At 43.5% G+C, this 18,644-nt stretch overlaps 1 protein-coding gene across 1 annotated transcript in view; it reads right to left on the reverse strand.

The window, feature by feature from the left end:
* The window catches only part of JAK3 (Janus kinase 3), a 122,229-nt gene that overhangs the window by 31,926 nt on the left and 71,659 nt on the right, over positions 1-18,644 (reverse strand). Inside the window, exons 14-20 of the mRNA XM_088478550.1 lie at positions 15,043-15,176; positions 12,026-12,158; positions 8,898-9,049; positions 6,076-6,226; positions 5,855-5,988; positions 4,982-5,171; positions 1,462-1,586 (exon numbers count right to left, since the gene is read on the reverse strand). Of these exons, the coding sequence (XP_088334676.1) occupies positions 1,462-1,586; positions 4,982-5,171; positions 5,855-5,988; positions 6,076-6,226; positions 8,898-9,049; positions 12,026-12,158; positions 15,043-15,176 (1,019 nt within the window). The remainder of the gene's footprint in view (positions 1-1,461; positions 1,587-4,981; positions 5,172-5,854; positions 5,989-6,075; positions 6,227-8,897; positions 9,050-12,025; positions 12,159-15,042; positions 15,177-18,644) is intronic.

The raw sequence follows: 18,644 nt of genomic DNA on the forward strand, positions 1-18,644 counted from the left end.
TAGTCTGAGCAAACTTAATGACTCATGCAAGTTCATATTAAATCCAGCCTCTGTGTTTGCCTGCAATGGCATAACTATAACTTTGTGGGCCTCATAGCAAGATCCTAAAAGGCCCCCTCCAGAGGTAATAAAACACATACACACAGAGTCCATTTATGTTATGCCACACAGTCCCCATTCAGGTTATGCCACACAGAGCCCATTCAGGTTATGCCACACAGTAGTACCCCTTATACACATTATGCCATGCAGTAGTAGTGGCCCTCATACATTATGCCACACAGTAATGCCCTTTACACATTATACCACACAGTAATGCTCCTTACAGATTATGCTACATAGTAGTAGTGCCCCATATAACATATTATTCCACACAATAATAGTGCCTGTTACACATTATACCCCCCCCAGCAACTCACCACCCCATGTCCCTCCAGCAGCCTCTCACCTCCCTCTGTGACATCAGCAGCCAGCAGGTGTGGATTTGGGGCCAGGCCACCAGCTAATTACAGCTGGTGTACCAGCAGGCAGCAGCAAATATGGACAAAGTGCTGGCGTAATTTGAATCTGACCCCAATTGCGAGCCAATCGAAGCTTGCTGACCGACAGCCAATCAGTAGCCGCAATTGCTGATTGGCTGCCAATCCTCAAGCTCTGATTGCCTTGCGACCGGCGGTGCTGTTTTTCCATGATTGTCTGCCAGTGAGCCAGCTGTAATCAGCTGGTGGGCTGGCACCCACTCAACACCGTTGACACCCAGGCCCCCCCTCGACAGCCCTGAGTGGTACCGGCCCAGCTTGTGTGCGTGGCTGGGTGCAGGGGAGCGGCGGGCCACGGAGGCAGCTCAGGCACCATAGCAGCCACATCCCTTGCACCCTCGGTAGTTATGCCACTGTTTGCATGCATGTTAGGACCAATGGGGTTATAGGCGAGGACAATGTAAACAAACAAAAGCTGCAGGTGTACTTCAGGGTCCAGTTTTCAACCCGGGCAATGCCGGGTATCTCAGCTAGTGTTTAATTAGGATACAGTTGCACAGTTTCAGGATCTACTTGCCAATAATTCTCCTTTAAGCCAATCTCATTTTAATGACAACATTTTGGAACCCATTTCTTACAACTCTGTTGCTTTGAATAGAATAGATTTTATTTTAAATACATTCTGTAGTTTATGACTTTTTTGCTATGTAGTTTATGTGGGGTAAAAAACTTTGTAATCATTTTTAACAGTATTCATCTTTTTGTCACTGTATGACCATGGCACCAATGTACAGTATAATGAGAAGTGAAAGAGCACCATCTAGAGACGGATTAAGGTAAAAAATTTTACATCCTCTTGTATCGGCTCTACCACTATAGTTCAAGATTTCTTAGGAAGTTTTGTGTATAATTATAAATGGCCATTCTCAGGATAGATGCATTGGAAGGTTTACATTATTATGTGTATGATAAGAAGACAAACCTTGCAGATCTGAGAGGCATAGAGAAGCAGATGGTGGGAGCACAGCTCGTCTCTGTTCTTGGGCAAATATTGCTGCAAACTACCATTAGGGAGATATTCCATGACCAATTGGAAACTACGGCGACCTTATAAAACAATAAAAACATGTTTCATTAAGATTATTGAAAATGAGGTGAAACTTTTTTTTTCATTATATTGTAGTGTTATAGTGTAGAAAACGTTATAACTAAAGCCAGGTACACACTTGTACAATCATATTTGAGATCCGATTTTTCTTTCAGTTTCACTTACGATTGAAAGTCCAGCTGAATATGAATATTCATGCATACACACTATTACAATCTACAGTACCATTCAATCTGTGATCCTCATCTCTTGAAACCATCAGCAAAGGTTGTGACTGGAGCAACATCAGCAAAAGTATTGGACAGAAGATTTGTTAGTGTGCACACGCATTCAGGTTTTCCTGACATTGTACCATCGCATCTGATGAAAATTAGGAAACCCATAAAACCTGATCTTCAGATGCGATCAGTTTTCTTCCGATAACACAAGCACATACTCTTAATATATCTCACGAACGGGTTGGGAATCGGAAGGTCTGTCAGATGATTGTATAGGTGTGTACCTAGCTTAAGACCTCGCTTTCAACTTGTAGTCACCTTCTGTATGTGAAATAATGCAAGAACCCAATAATATCACATTCAGTGCAAGACAACTTTGTGACCTGGCACTGAAAGGGTTAAATCATTATAACCACTTATGAAAACGTAACATGATATCAAATTACCTATTATTCCTGCAAAAAAGATAACTTTCATCCCATATTTTAAAAGAACAGACAAGTATGCCTATTTTAGATTTATCATCTATGCAGCGCTACGGACCGGGAAAGCTGTTCCATCAGGTGCCTACACTCTCTAGAATGGGAGTCTGTATGCATGCAATAGGCAGCTGGATTACATAAGGATTTAGTAGCATCTCTGCATTCTGGGCCTGATTCAGAGCCGCTCGTAAGCGGCCGCTCGTTCACTTCCGAGCGATGTTCGCACAACTGCGCATGCGTATGGGTTGTAATGCGCATGCGCCAACCAGTCAGTGCGATCGAAAATCGAGCGCTCGCCAAATAGCGATTGCCTGCTAATTTGAGTGACAGGATGAGGCGTTTGTGGGTGGTAACAGGGGAAGGTGCTTGAAAACGGGGAGTGGAGATCCGAACGCAGGCATGCCAAACGGTCAAAACGGGTGTTTTAAGGGTGTGCATAATTAACAAAGCAGCGTCATTGACCACGTCACTTGGTTGTCTCTTAGCCTGAACTGTTCGCATGATTGTGGTAGGATAAACCTACCACAAGCACTGCGAGCAGTTCAGATGCCTTTCAATGTACTCGATTAATCAAATAAATAGCAGAGATGACGTATGATGCGAGCGGCCAGGGGGCGTCTTTACAAAATAGCGAGTGCATGTTTCGTTCGCTCGCTCAGACATAGAGGCGTCAACAGACCGCAAAGAGCGGGCGCTCAATTTAAATAGCCGGCCCCTTTTTCTGACTGAGCGAGCGCAAATAGCGTCCGGCTCTGAATCAGGCCCTCTGTTTTGATTGTAGAGGCATAAAAAGTAATCTCCAGTAGCAGGAGCATATCAACGCCCGAGGAGGTCCATTTGCAGCGGGTCTCTCCTCCTCTGCCCCACCATCTTCCCAGTGATATTTGGGAAGATGACACATGTGCACAGGAGAGCAAAGGCTCTGGCACAGTGACAGAGTCTTTGGCTTTACTGTGCTGCGCCAGCTTCCTGTAGATGCCATTGGCAAGATGGCGCTGCGGAGGAGGAGGGAACCCGATTGCCGACACAAGGTAAACTCTGAGCAGAAAACTATTACCCTCATGATTTTCACCCTGCATTACCCACTCAGTCAGTGACACTGAGTCTAATCTGTTCTGCCTGCCCTTCCCAGGACACAGGGTCATTGAATGCTACTGTGAATTACTGTCACTTTCTTACCTGTCGCTCTCTTAGTTGTCTTTATAGTTCACTCTTCATTTTTTCCCTCTTGAACTGTGTGGTTTAACCTTATTATTTTGAACTGCGTTTGGTATGTTTTGTCGACACTTACAATGCATACTTGCTGACTATCTGGCTGCCCCTTCCGGGAGGGAGCAGCCAGATCGGCATTACTGGGGGTGCATGGCCAGCAAACGGGGGTGGCAAGATGACAAGTTTTTGTGGGTGGAACGGGGGGGGCGGAGCCACGCGAGCGCGGCAGTTTGGCCCTGCCCCCGCTACACACTGCCGATATTACAGGCAGTGTGAAGCAGGGGGCGGTGCCAAAATGACGCGAATTGCGTCACCGCCCCCTTGGCTGCCGGGCTGCGGTAGGACAGGAGGGATTGGCGGCAACCGGGAGACTTGCCTGCCTTCCCGGGAGGTCGGGAGCTGCACCGATTTTCGGGAGGCTCCCGACCAAATCGGGTGGGTAAGCAAGTATGTTACAATGTCGATAATTAGAAAGGGGACAGCAAATGCCGGCAGCATTATGCCGACGTGGTACTAATGCAAATGGAAGTGTTTTAACCTTGTTGGCAGTACACCTGTAAACATAATGGCATAATGGCAAAGCATCATGTTTAGAGGTATACTACCTACACAATTAAAATGCTTTAATTAGCTGTTAATCACGCCAAGTACTGTTGTGCTACATCTGCAACTTTTTATGTGTTTCAAATTAATTCCTGTGCCAATAAAGTCGCAGCCCAGCATCTCTAGTACAATTTGAGAGGAGTTTCGCTGCATCTGCGATGCGAATAAGTTACAAAATTTAAAGAAAACATGGTACACTACACCACTAGGAGTATGAGGACACATCTGTGTGTTGTCCACATTCTGTCAACATTCTAAGTTAGGGGTGGGCAATAAGCGGCCCCACAGCTGTAAAACTACACATCCCAGCATGCCCTGTGATAGGTTTGCTATTTTGCCATGCTAAAACTGTTGCAAGGCATGCTGGGATGTGTAGTACAACAACAGCTAGGGGGCCGCTTATTGCCCACCCATGTTGACAAACAACTATTTCCCATTGAATTGTGTGTAGTTTTATAATTAGCTTCTAGGTTTAACGCCAGGAGCTATATAATTAGTAGCCTGTTTTACGTGCAGTAATCTACTCAGCTAAATGTACAATTACCCATAGATTCCAGGTTAAGTGTCCGAGGTTATGGGTTAGCCGCTCGCGGGCAACAGCAGTAAGCCCCAAAAGCCCTACCTACTGTACAGCGGATATCTGTTTGCACCTCAGGAGTGTACGAACAGAAATCTGCATTGTGCAGCGCGGGGGCTTACCGCAGGTTATAATTGAATAGCCACTTAACCCAGAAGATACAAGCCCACGATAAGTGCTGCGGTTAATTGAATTCAGCCCAGTGTAATATTAAAGGGCAATTTCAATATTTATTGACTGATTAATAAGAGGTAGATATTATATCTTGGACTTTGTGTAAAACCAATATGTAGCATCATCACCTGCACTATAGCAGATCCCTTTGTATTTGACAATGTAGTCATTATGGAGAGCACGCAGAATGAAGCTCTCTCTGTGGAAATCCCTGATATGTTCAGCATCACTGTGCTGGAGCTTTTTCACTGCGACCAGCTCTCCTGTATTATCACCCAAGGGATCGTACCTGCATAGCTCAACACTGCCAAAATTTCCCTAAAGAAAGAGAGAAGTTACCAAAAACTACTAATGGAGAACAACTTAATATGTTTTGTAGACTTCAAAGAAAGAAAGAGGGACATCATTACAAGTATAATATACAGTAATTGTGAGGAAAATGCTTACCAGTTTCAAAGGAGTACATTTAAAGGGGTTAGGTACAGACGGTCAGTATGCAGATGTACAGAATACTGACAGCAGCATCCTGACAGTCAGAATCCTGACAGATTTCTGGAAGTAGCCTTATCCTAACCCTAACTCTTCCCTTATGCAGCCTAACCTTAACTCTCCCCTTACGCAGCCTAACCCTAACTCTCTCCTTCCACAGCCTAACCCTAAACCTAACCCCTAACCCTTACCGTCAGTATTCCACACCAAGTATTCTGATGACCGTCAGGATTCCGGAGTCGGACGGGAGACTGACGACATCCCGATATAAAGTAGATAGAAACCCAGCTATAGAGAGTTTAAAATAATCTCTATTTTATTCAAGCTCTCATAGGTCAACATTTATTGGAACTGAACAATATTAATCTACTGAAAACCTAGCTTTTAGTATAAATCTCAACATGCTTTGTCCATAATATTGAACACTATAAAACAATGCATGAAGCAAGTGACCATAAGATTACACCTGAGAAGAGATAATAGGATAAAACATCCCTTTGAATGATCCTTACCTTTCCAAGGACTGATATGTATTTGAGATGTCTTTCCTCGTAAACACTAGGGTCCTTGTATTCCCAGACATGGTCACATACTCTGAATCCTTCTTTTATTTGATGGCCTTTGGAATCCACTAACAACTCATAATCTGTGAGAAACACCAGGAGATCTCTTTATAGCAGAGCTTTCCTATCACCAACACTTTGCACATTACAAACAGCTTGCTTCCTCTTACCAGATGCAATCAGATTGTTGAGCTCTCGGATGATTGAGCGGAAGGATGGTCGCAAGACTGGGCTATAAGACATGCACTGTTGCTCTAAGCTTGCCAACTCTATCCAATGTGGAGCTGGAAGCTGCAGCTGCTCCTTATAAAACTGCAGTTTCTGAGTGAATATATAGATATGAGGAGAAAGAATAGTATAATAGTTTTTCAAAGGTCGGTTACACATTAAGTGAAAGAAGACCAGCTCAACGTACTGAAGGTACAAGCAATTGTGATGTGTTTTTGATGTGATGGTTTCTGCCGATGTGATGAACTTAGCCACACACAGACATAACAGACAATTATGTTATTCATCCATCCCGTAGTATAACAGGACTCATAGCAGAACATAAAGCAAAATCAGATATGGTAAGAAGTATGAAAAGTATATTATATTATAAATGTGATATAAAGAGAAGAGACTTAAATGGGTCTATCTACTAAGCCTTGGAGAGAGATAAAATGGACAGGGATAAAGTCCCAACCAATCAGCTTCTAACTGTCACTTTACAGGCTGTGGGGTCTATGTACTAAGCCTTATGCCGGGATGTACTAAGGTTGCGGTGACCATTCGGCCAGTCACCGCAACCTTACTAATCGTATATGTACTAACATATGCGATTAGTATCGCAAAGGACAGCTCTTGCGATAAGAGCTGCCCTTTGCGAAGTACCCGACGCTGAGTGATGGGGTCTCCATGGGACCCCGCCCCCTCCGAGCCCCGTGAGTTTTCTGCTGGTAACCTGTGCAGGAAGCCCCGGGCTCCTCCTCCTCCTCCCTGCACCCGGAAGAAGGTTAGGAGGAGGAGGAGACGGAGGACCCAGGAGGCAGCGACGAACCGGCGGGAGCAAGGTGCGGTAAGAAGCCCATAGGCTTCTATAGGGTAACGCCAGGTTTTTCTGGCATCACCGGGCCTTAGTACATATGAAAATACGGTAAAAAACCCGTTTTCGGGGTTTTTACGGCATTTTCCCTTTAGTACATCTCGGCCTTAGAGAGAGATAAAGTAGCAACCAATCACTGTTTGCAAAATGACAGGAGCTAAATGGTTGGTACTTTATCTCTGTCCACTTTATCTCTCTCCAAGGCTTAGTACATAGACCCCTCGCATCCCCCATTTTTAATGCATTTGGGATGTGACAATAATGGTGATAATTGCAAAGCAAAGATAAATATTTTCTTCATGTGTTGGGACAGAGCTTATGAGGCCTGACCAAGTAAAGGCTTAAAAGCAAAGTTATAACTAATGTTTCTAGGCAGGGCCGTTACTAGGGTTGTGCGATCAGTGCCGCCGCACAGAGTGCAGGGCACTGTGGGCGGTACCGTCACTGCCCAACCGCACCTGCATGTGGCTTGCGATTACTTAATGGAGCTGGTGGTGGAGCTGACAGCCCCACCCCCTAGGCATGACACAATGATGCCATGTGTTTAAGGGGCAGGGCCAGCACAGGTCCCTGTTACAGCACTGCTTCCGGGTACGGACCCGGCACATGTAATGTGCATGTGGTAAAGTAAAAAGAGCAAAGCATGCGAAAGAGTAGGCCATAGGCTACTATGGGCTAACGCTATCTGAAGATGGAGTTAGCTACCAAGGGGCCAAGCTCCAGAATGTGAAGCATGTCAGAGGATGATAAATCTAGCAATTTAGCAGCACCCATTTTCCATTTTCAAATCAAAAAAGGGAGACCGCACTAGATATCTCCAATATCTGCTGTGTTCACCCCTAGATTCATCCTGGGGATGCTTGAAATTCGGGAATATCCCCCCCAAAAAAGCATGTTTTCCGGGGTTATCCCTCAAATTTCTTTTGATAAATATGTACCAAAGTGATGAAAAACTAAGTGAAAAAAATAATCAAAGTTTTATTTAAAAAACAGACCATATAATCAGGGGCATATTTATCACAATCTGTATCTCAGATGCAGATTGGCTTTGATAAATTTGCCCTATATTGCAATGCGATATTTGAAAATATCACAAGGATGTGTCAAAAATCGCATACAGAAATAAAGCTTGCGATAAAGCTCTGTCCCTGCAAATCCATGCCACACACTTTTCACTGTATTTTTCACAAAAAATAGGAAAGTGCGAAGGTGTCTGCACATGCGCTACCTACACACCAATGCAGCCGCGATAGCCTCCTGCCCCCACATTTGCACTGACTTGCCCTGTGATTGGTGCTCCAGTTAGGTTCTCTCTCTGGGACTCTGGTCAGCTGGTCTCCGGGCTCTTGCACTGTGGCCCTGGTTAGTTGCTCTATTCTATGCAGCAGCTGAGCAGGGTGACAGTGCAGGAGCCCGGAGACCAGCTGACCGGAGCCCCAGAGGACCTCACCGGAGCACCGATCACCAGTCCCTGGATGCAGGTAAGTGGGGTTTTTTTTAACTTATATTTTTTAAGTTATCAGTTTGTGGGCTATCAGTCAGAGTCACCTGTCAGAGCAGAGCAGGAGTCGGGGAACCGGGGAAGATGGCTTTATAATCACAAGGCTTTGCCCGGTATTTTTTTACAATTAATTTTTAGTAAATTTCAGACAGATCGAATTTCCCATTACAAGTATGGGAAATGCGATCTGCTTACTAAAAATATGTGAATTGAAGTGATTGGAGTAGTTTTTCACGAAAACTACTCCAATTGCCCTTTAATACATTTATGTGATACTAATATAATATGAAAAGTATGTAAAAACACCCGTTTTCACATTATTTTAGAAAAAATAATGTTAATAAATATGCCCCTAAGCCTCATTGTCTGCAAACTATAAGCCCCTTACAACAAAGTAGCATCCTTACCTTTTCTGGTTCCTCTGCATTTAGGGGTACAGTACCATCATTAAAGATTTCCCAGAGAGTGGCCCCAAAGCTCCAGCAGTCAGACTCTAAAGCCAAGTTCTTGGGGTCAGACACACATTCTGGGGCCAACCATGGGATTCTCTCTAACAGCACTACAATAAAAACAGGTTTTTATGTGATACTACTATCATAATTATGCATAAATTAATTGTATACATACATGATAAAAATCATTTTCTATATCTATAGATAGTTACACAATAACAATAACAATTACTTTTTAATTGTTTTCTTATTGCTATAAATGTCCCAATGTGGTTGCGCTGCAGTTGTCTGTTGTTGTCTCTAGTACTTAATGACTTATCACGTTTCACTGGCTTCAAAGCAATAGATGGTTGTATCCTCACCAGGTAGTTATTGGTGCTGGATAAAATGCAGGCTATATACAAAACAGTATCACCAGCTTGAGTGTAATTCATACTTGCATACACCCCCTACATTTTGGGGAGAGTTCCTAATCTGGAGGAGTTCTATCCGGCTCCCAGGAAAAGTAGACAACCCTCCTGCATCCCTCCCATTCTCAAGTAAGAAGGCACACATGGTGGGATGGCAGGCACTATGATGCCATTCATCAATGCAACAACCAGCTAGATCCTTCCTAGATCTCCCAGAGCACAGTAATTACTGCCTATGCATCACATACTGCTAAGATAGGGCATGACAGTAAGGGTGGAATTCAATTAGCCTTGTTAAGTTAATGGGTGCTAGGCTATCGCCGGCAGCTATTCAAGTAGCCCGACTTTACGGGACTTTCTTTTCGGGTCTCATGACACCTGAACAAAAATCCTCGATAAGTATGCAGTTAATGGGTGAAAACACCCAGTTAACGCATAAGGCTTCAAACTTTTCACAAACTTTATGAGCTAACACCGGTTAACACCGGTAAATCGTTAAAAAGGGGTTTGGGTGAAAAAGGGAGTCTAATTGAATAGCATCAGGAGATAAAGCCCTTTTTCACCCAAGTAAACTTAAAGGGCTTAATTGAATTGCTCCCTAAGTGTTCATCCACTCTAAAGTCTTTCAATCTGCTTTTCTGAGAATATGTGAATGAACAGCAATGCACTAAGATGCTTGCATTAATGAATGTACATGTGCAAAAGATCCTTTCAAGATCTAAGGGCCTATAAAGTTACACATGCGGAATGGTATTTTCTGAGTGTTTTATGTAATGGGCCAATCATGAATTGGCCCAATGTGGTTCCCAGATATTCCTCAAACTCCAAAAGATGAAGGAGTGTCTAAGTGAGAAGAGGGATTCATTTGGTTCTTTCCTCCTCCTCCTCCTAACCTCTCTGAGTTCATGTATGACCCCAGTTCACGAATGCGCCCTTACAGCACAGCACCGGTTTGTGTACACTTTCTCAGCTACTTATAAGCGACAAAAGAAAGGGCTTGCAGAACAGCTGCTTTTTGGAACTGCTGTAATACGACCGGAGCAATGCTGAATTTCTCCATTACTTTTGTATTTATCGCCACAAATCGTGGTGAATTGAACACTTAATTAACAGGAAACCAATAGAGCTTCATAATGAATAAGACCCCTAATTTCTCCTGGAAAGCTAAATAGGCATAAATGAATAGCACACATTTGAAGACTTGCATGCACAAAATAATACCTTGGGAAAACAGGCACCAACTCTGACGCCATTACTTAGGGCTATTTAAAATAATGTCTGAGGGCTGTTCATTGCCTCTTATCTAGCATCTCTCTTGTTTCTCCAAACTGACTTTTCATGATTGACCCTGGATTTAGCTGACTACTGGCCTTCATTGGTTACATCCCTGACTCTTATTCCCTGACTTTGGCTGACTACCTCCCTGACTCATATCCCCTTATACCTTACGGTATCTCTTCACTTTGACTGACAACCCCTGCCTCTCAATTTAGAAATGTATAAATGTTTGTGCTATTATCATAAGAAAAATCATAAATGTACACTATGACCTAAAGTGGGTGCTATTATCATGTAGTTTTAGGCCACCAAAACAGAGACACCTTGGTGTGGCTGGTTGCTTACTATATGTTTGCAAATATATGTAACTGAGATCTCTGCATTGCTTTTATTATGTAGGATGAGAATCTCTTTTGCTGGTCCTTAGCGGTGTCCTGGGGAATTCTGTGTATTTTTTTTTTACCTCTGCTCCTTATCAACTGCATTTGGCTAACTAATGGCCCATGTTCCCTGGATTTGGCTGACTACATTTCTGGCATCTGATAATTCTACACACACACAGCCCAATCTCAGCTCAGTTAACCATAACACTTCTAGGGGTCTAGTTACTAAGCAGTGTTAGGAGACAAAGTGAAAGGAGATAAGGTGCCAGCCAATCAGCTTCCAACTGTAATTTTGCAAACACAGCCTGTGACATGGCAGTTAGGAGCTGATTGGCTGGCACCTTAACTAATTTCACTTTGTCTCCTAACACTGCTTAGTAAATAAACCCCCTAGTCTTGGGATACATTTGCTAAAAAGTCTAGAAAGGAAAAGTGTAGGTGTTGCTTATAGCAACAACCAATCAGATTCTAACTATTATTTTCTAGAATGCAATAAATGATAGCTAGAATCTGATTGGTTGCTATAGGAAACACCTGCACTTTTCTTTTTAGAGCATTTAATATATCTACCACTAAATTAGGCTTGCAGATGCCTGTTCATAACACAGATTGCCATTTGTTGTTTTTATACATTGTGGTATGTAGTCTGCTTTGTACAATACCATTTTTTAGTTCCATGCTGATTTCCTGGAGGTAAAGTATCATACATGGTTTCTAGGTGAACAAAATATTACTGTTGTATATCAGAAGAGATGATGTAGTAGAGATGTAAGAAAGCTGTGATTATCCAGCTATTATGGAACAACCCACTATGCACTGCCAGTCACAATAGCTGGGAATCCCCAGGATCCCTAATACTGATCTGGAGCAAGCTAAATAAAGACATTACATAAACAAATATTTAGAAAAAAGTGGGAACATAATAACATTTATAGGACAAGGTTTATGGTAGTTATAGGGATGGGTAATAAGGACCAATAGGTTATACAGAAAATCTGTTTTGAATTCTTACTTCCTTTATCCAGGACTTTTATGCTTACACCACGGTCACTGAGTTTAATAAATGGTGGTGTGTCCTTGTCTCCTTCACGGCTCAAAAGTATTTTTTTAGCTGAAATATTTCCATGAACCAATAGCTTATCCTCCTATGGCAGATGGGATTGAGGTAAGAGACAGAGACATTGTGCCATAAATTAGTATATGAAAAAATAAAGAGATCTTCAGAGGAACACTAGAAGAGCTGTAGTCAACACTTATATGATGTTATAGCATATTAGAGTTACACAGAGATAATGAGCCAAAATGGATAAGGTCTGAGGTTCAGTTCACCACACCACATTTTAAATTATGTTTTGTGAAAGGAGATTTTAATACATTGATACTTACCCACACTATTATATTGCAATATCAGGCAAATGGATATATAAGAGTCTCTTATGAAATTGCCTTGTGCAATGAAATGCATTAGTTGGTTGTAAATTGCTGCTAGTTTCTTAAGGCTGCAAGTGAGACCACGACACTCTGGTATCACAGGACACTTGAAAGGTCCACGGTTCAGATTACAGTAATGTACTCATTAAACATCTCACACGTATGGCTTTATGGGATCTTTGACTTAATTTGCTTTTTATTGAAGGTTATATGAGAACTTTAACAATGGCAAAACACAAGATCAAAACAAGCTCCAATTTCACGGCTGTTCACTTGCCAAGGTTTGCCTGATTTGTGACAAAGCTTTTTTAAGCTGAGGTATACACCACTTAGCAGCCTTTTTTAAAATGATTACTTTGTTTATGTGCTCAGGCTGGACTCATTTTCAATGAGATCTCAATCCTTTAATTAGCAAACTGATATCAGCAATGGCATAACTAGGGTATTTTGAGCCCAGGGCAAGATGAAAAACGGAGCCCGCCCCTATCTGCACAAAAAAGTGGGTGTATGCCACAAGGGGTGTGGCCACTGAAAAATGGGGCGTATCAACATGACACACCCGTTTCACTCTGGGAACATTCATTTCCATTCCATATGCACCTTAATGCCCCCAGTAGTAGTGCCCCTCTTGCAATGCTAACTGTAGTAGTGCCCCTTATGCAATGTCCCCAGTAGCAGTGCCCCATGTAGTTGTGTAGTTGTGCCCCAGCAGTGCCCCTTATACAGTGCCCCCAGTAGTACACCCTTATACAGTGCTTCCAGTAGTGCCCCTTATACAGTGCCCCCAGTAGTGGTCCCCCTTATGCAATGCCCCCAGTGGTGCCCCTTATACAGTGCCCCCAGTAGTGCATCTTATACAGTCCCCCCTATGCAGTGCCCTCAGTAGTGGTCCTTCTTATGCAGTGCCCCCAGTAATGCTCCTGGTACAGTGCCTCCAGTAGTGCCCCTTATACAGTTCCCTAGTATGCAGTGCCCCCAGTAGTGGTCCCTCTTATGCAGGCCCCCAGTAGTGTTCCCCCCTATGCAGTGCCCCCAGTAGTGTTCCCCCTATGCAGTGCCCCTTATACAGTGCCCCCAGTAGTGCCCCTTATACAGTGTCCCCAGTAGTGGTCCCCCTATGGAGTACCCCCAGTAGTTTCCCTTATACAGTCCCCCTTATACAGTGCCCCAGTAGTGGTCCCCCCTAAGCAGTGCCCCCAGCAGTGCCCCTTATACAGTGCCCCCAGTAGTGCCTCTGATACAGTACACCCAGTAGTGGTCCCCCCTATGCAGTGCCCCTAGTAGTGGTCCCTCTTATTCAGGCCCCCAGTAGTGCCCCTTATACAGTGCCCCCAGTAGTGGCCCCCCTATGCAGTGCCCCTTATAAAGTGCCCCCAGTAGTTGTCCCCCCTATGTGGTGCCCCAATAGTGATACAGTGCCGCTATACAGTGCCCCCGCCCAGTAGTGCCCCTTACATATATAACACACAACAAACATACACACGCAAACCACTTACCTGAATCCCCGCTCCTGCCGCTGTCCGCTCCTCCGTCCTCTAACTTGGTACTATGGGAAAGACGTCATGACGTCTCTCCCATCACCCACTGCGGGTGCTGGAAGGCGAAGCTCATGAGTGAGCATATTATTTAGCACATTATTTAGCACACAGCCGCTGCGTACAAACACTGTGTGATATGCGCACAACTCTGAATCAGGCCCATGGTTTGGTCTTATAAATGGATGTATATCCCTCAGTGTGTACCTCCAAAGTGACTTTGAGGCCAGAGACACAAAAGGTGGAAGATGATGACAGTTGATGTGTCGTCTTCTGACCGATCTAACAGGATGCAACAAAACCACATGTGATCTGTTCTATCAGCCTGAGACTGGATGACAGATATTCCCCAATTTGCCACAGATATATGTGCTGAAATGTAACTATTATCCTGTCTTTCAACTCTTTCACATGGCAAGACTGGCCTATCATAATGCGAATAATGATGATCTGCTCTAAAGGCAAGACTGAGTGTGACGGAGATTAAAAAGAGTAAAGGTGTTCACACATGGGCTGATGCTGTCAGATCATCATTCAATCCACCACACATGTACAGTAGCTAGCAAGTCAGATGCAAACCGGCCATTTAGCTATTGACTGAGTAGACAGAAAAGCTTTATCACAGCCTGTTACTGCAATAAGAAAAGGAAAGTACGCAGAGGACAATGCAGGAATTTCTTACCAGCATTTCCTGCCATGCTCGATAATATTTGTATTGATATTAATAGGCTAATAATCTAGCATTATGGTAATTTGGGGCCCCATGCACTACAGGCTTGTATGGCCAACTTTAAGGGCAGCTATTACAGTATATATCATATCATTAGGAACCAAATAGAAAGAGAGTCAATGATGTGTAACGTTAGAACCACAATTATGGTGGACTCTAAAAGGAAAAGTCATAGCTATACAGTATGAGGAGGTTAGGCATTCTCAGTGGACAGAATGAGGATGCCAATAGTACTTCTAGTCCTGGCAGAAATAAATGTGCCATCAGTTAGTCTATATTGTATTTCATGGTCCTGAAGATTGGGCCTTTACCATCATTGTGTTTCAGCCTTACCATATAGCAGAGAGCATAAGCTAGTTGCTTGACCACTTCCAGCTTCCAGCTTATGGCAATGGGACCTTTCTGCTGCTTCCTCTTCAGGTAGAGATCTAGGGCACCCAGACACACAAATTCCTGGACCATGACAACTAGGGCACAATAAAAACATTATATGCCAAAAGTCATAAGAAGGTAGACAACGTTCATTATATATAACATTGCAGCCGTACAGCACACAAGCCTATTTTTTATATACTTCTTTATGGGCAAAATAACATCATTATTTATACCATTATAGTGTAGACAATTTTGGAGGGAGGGCAAAATACAGTATTTCTCATTCTGATGGTCGTAGCTGGCGGTAAATGATGGTATCTGCGCATACCATGGACTAGTACAAAAACAAGATCACATTTTGCTGGAGCAGATATTATAATTCATTTAAAATGAATGAGACTGCACATGTAGCGTAGCATTACGGGTTTTCTGGGGATCCACAAAGCCTTTTCTGCACCGCTAAAGAACTTTTTATTTTTACAAATCTGTGGTGCAGTATTCGGGTGTCAACCGTTACTTTGGATGGAAGGCATTTTGCTCTATCTAGGGCAAATTTATGTAAATAATATAATTTATATGTCCACAAAAATCAATAAAAATACAATACTAATACATGTAATAAGAAAGTGACTAAGGGCCTGATTCTGAGTCACACGTAATGCCGATATTCACGTAGTTAAACGATTTTTAGCAAATGAGCATGTGCAAAAATGCACATGCAAAATGGGCATGTGTTATACAGAGCGTATGTAGAAAAGCGCGCTGCTGTGACATATGGTATCAGAAATGTAAGTTATAGGAGTTTTACGGACGTGTTAGTGAAAGAGGTTGCCTTCACAGACGCACAGCCGTAGTCATAGGGGGGAGATTCAATTCAGCACGATGCTCCCGGGAAGGAGTTCCCAGAGCTATTCAATTCACTGCGCTAAGTCCGACCAAAACTACTTACTGTAAGTCAGAGAATGCCGGTTACCACGCCTTAAGCTGGGTGGAAGCACCATGACTTGTGGGAGTGTCATGGGCCTGAATCATATCTCTGTGTGATTCTGATTCATGCTTATGGGGAAGGAAAGCCTTTTTCCAACGGATCTCTTGCACCTAGCATGGGGCTGCTGCAAGTGCTGATAGTAATGATGACAGCTACATCTGCTGGTGTAAAATGAATGAGTGGCACTGAATTCCACTTGCACACGCACGATCCCCAGCATTACTGTATTTGAATTAGGGGTGTGCACCGGCCACTTTTCATGTTTTGTGTTTTGGTTTTGGATCTGGATCTTTCTTCGTGTTTTGGAGCTGGATTGGTTTTGCCAAAACCACCCTTCCATGTTTTGGGTTCTGGGTTTTGTGTTTTGGATCTGTATTTTTTTGAAAAAAAGCTTAAAAACAGCTACAATCACAGAATTTGTAGGTTTTTCTGCTCCTATGCTATTATTAACCTCAATAACCTTAATTTCCACTCATTTCCAGTCTATTCTGAACACCTCACACCTCACAATAGTGTTTTTATGTCCAAAAGGTTGCACCGAGGTAGCTGGATGACTATGCTAAGCGACACGAGTGGGCGGCACAAACACGTGACCCATCTAGGCGTGAAACTGCAGTGGCAGACAGGATGGCAGTTTGAAAAACTAGGCCCCAAACTGTACATAATGCAAAGAAAAAAAAGAGGTGCAAGATGGAATTGTCCTTGGGCCCTCCCACCCACCCATATGTTGTATAAACAGGACATGCACACTTTAACAAACCAATCATTTCAGCGCCAGGGTCTGCCACACAACTGTGGCTGAAATGATTGGTTCGTTTGGGCCCCCACAAAACAAGCTGGCAATTAATGTGTCCCTGCACAAACTGGCTCTACGGAGGCAAGATGTCATCCTCATCCTCCTCATCCACCGATTCCTCACCCTCATCAGTGTGTACATCCTCATCCTCACAGAGTATTAATTCGTCCCCGCTGGAACCACAGGTCCCTCTGTACGTTCTGGAGGCTGGTCTCCCTGGAAGAGTTGATAATTCATTTTATGAACATCATCTTCTCCACATTTTGTGGAAGCAACCTCCTACGCCTTTCGCTGACAAGGTTCCCGGCTGCACTAAACACTCTTTCGGAGTACACACTGGAGGGGGGGCAACTCAAGTAAAATAGAGCAAGTTTGTACAGGGACCTCCAAATTGCTTCTTTTTCCTGCCAGTACAGGGACGGACTGTCTGACATGCCTACTTGGATGCTGTCACCGATGTAATCCTTTAACAGACAGACGCACGCTTGACGCTGCTGCTTTGAGGATGCAAGTTCGGCTACAGCCCACACAATTCACAAAGACAGAAAAAAACAAAAAAAAAATTTTTATTGTTTGTGGAGCGCACTTTGAGGGTTACACCACCCTTTAACAGACAGACGCACGCTTGTCGCTGCTGCTTTGAGGATGCAAGTGCGGCTACAGCCCACACAATTCACAAAGACAGAAAAAAGAAGAAGAATATTTTTATTGTTTGTGTAGCACACTTTGAGGGTGTCACCACCCTTTAACAGACAGACGCACGCTTGTCGCTGCTGCTTTAAGGATGCAGGTGCGGCTACAGCCCACACATTTCACAAAGACCGAAAAAAAAGAACAATATTTTAATTGTTTGTGTAGCACACTTTGAGGGTGTCACCACCCTTTAACAGACAGACGAATGCTTGTCGCTGCTGCTTTGAGGATGCAAGTGCGGCTACATCGCACACAAGTCACAAACACATTAAAATAATAGTTTTTTATTTTTTGGAGCACTTTGAGAGTTACACCACCCTTTAACAGACAGACGCACGCTTGTCGCTGCTGCTTTGAGGATGCAAGTGCGGCTACAGCCCATACAATTCACAAAGACAGAAAAAAAAAGAAGAATATTTTTATTGTTTGTGTAGCACACTTTGAGGGTGTCACCACCCTTTAACAGACAGACGCACGCTTGTCGCTGCTGCTTCAATAATGCAGGTGCGGCTACAGCCCACACATTTCACAAAGACCGAAAAAAAAAGAACAATATTTTTATTGTTTGTGTAGCACACTTTGAGGGTGTCACCACCCTTTAACAGACAGACGCACGCTTGTCGCTGCTGCTTTGAGGACAGTATCATATGCAGTGACAGTAGACTTGTCAGAAATTGTTGGCACGTCCTTCAGTCTGGACCAGATGTCCAAACCAGCCCTTGACTTATGACACAGGCGCACGCTTGGCGCTGCTACTATGTTGATGCACGTGCGGCTACATCGCACACAAGTCACAAACACATTAAAAAAATAGTTTTTTATTTTTTGGAGCACTTTGAGGGTTACACCACCCTTTAACAGACAGACGCATGCTTGTCGCTGCTGCTTTGAGGATGCAAGTGCGGCTACAGCCCACACAATTCACAAAGACAGAAAAAAAAAGAACAATATTTTAATTGTTTGTGTAGCACACTTTGAGTGTGTCACCACCCTTTAACAGACAGACGCACGCTTGTCGCTGCTGCTTTAAGGATGCAGGTGCGGCTACAGCCCACACATTTCACAAAGACAGAAAAAAAAATA

The sequence above is a fragment of the Taudactylus pleione genome, unplaced genomic scaffold, assembly GCF_031769625.1.
Source record: "Taudactylus pleione unplaced genomic scaffold, aTauple2 ptg000214l, whole genome shotgun sequence".
Taxonomy (NCBI): domain Eukaryota; kingdom Metazoa; phylum Chordata; class Amphibia; order Anura; family Myobatrachidae; genus Taudactylus; species Taudactylus pleione.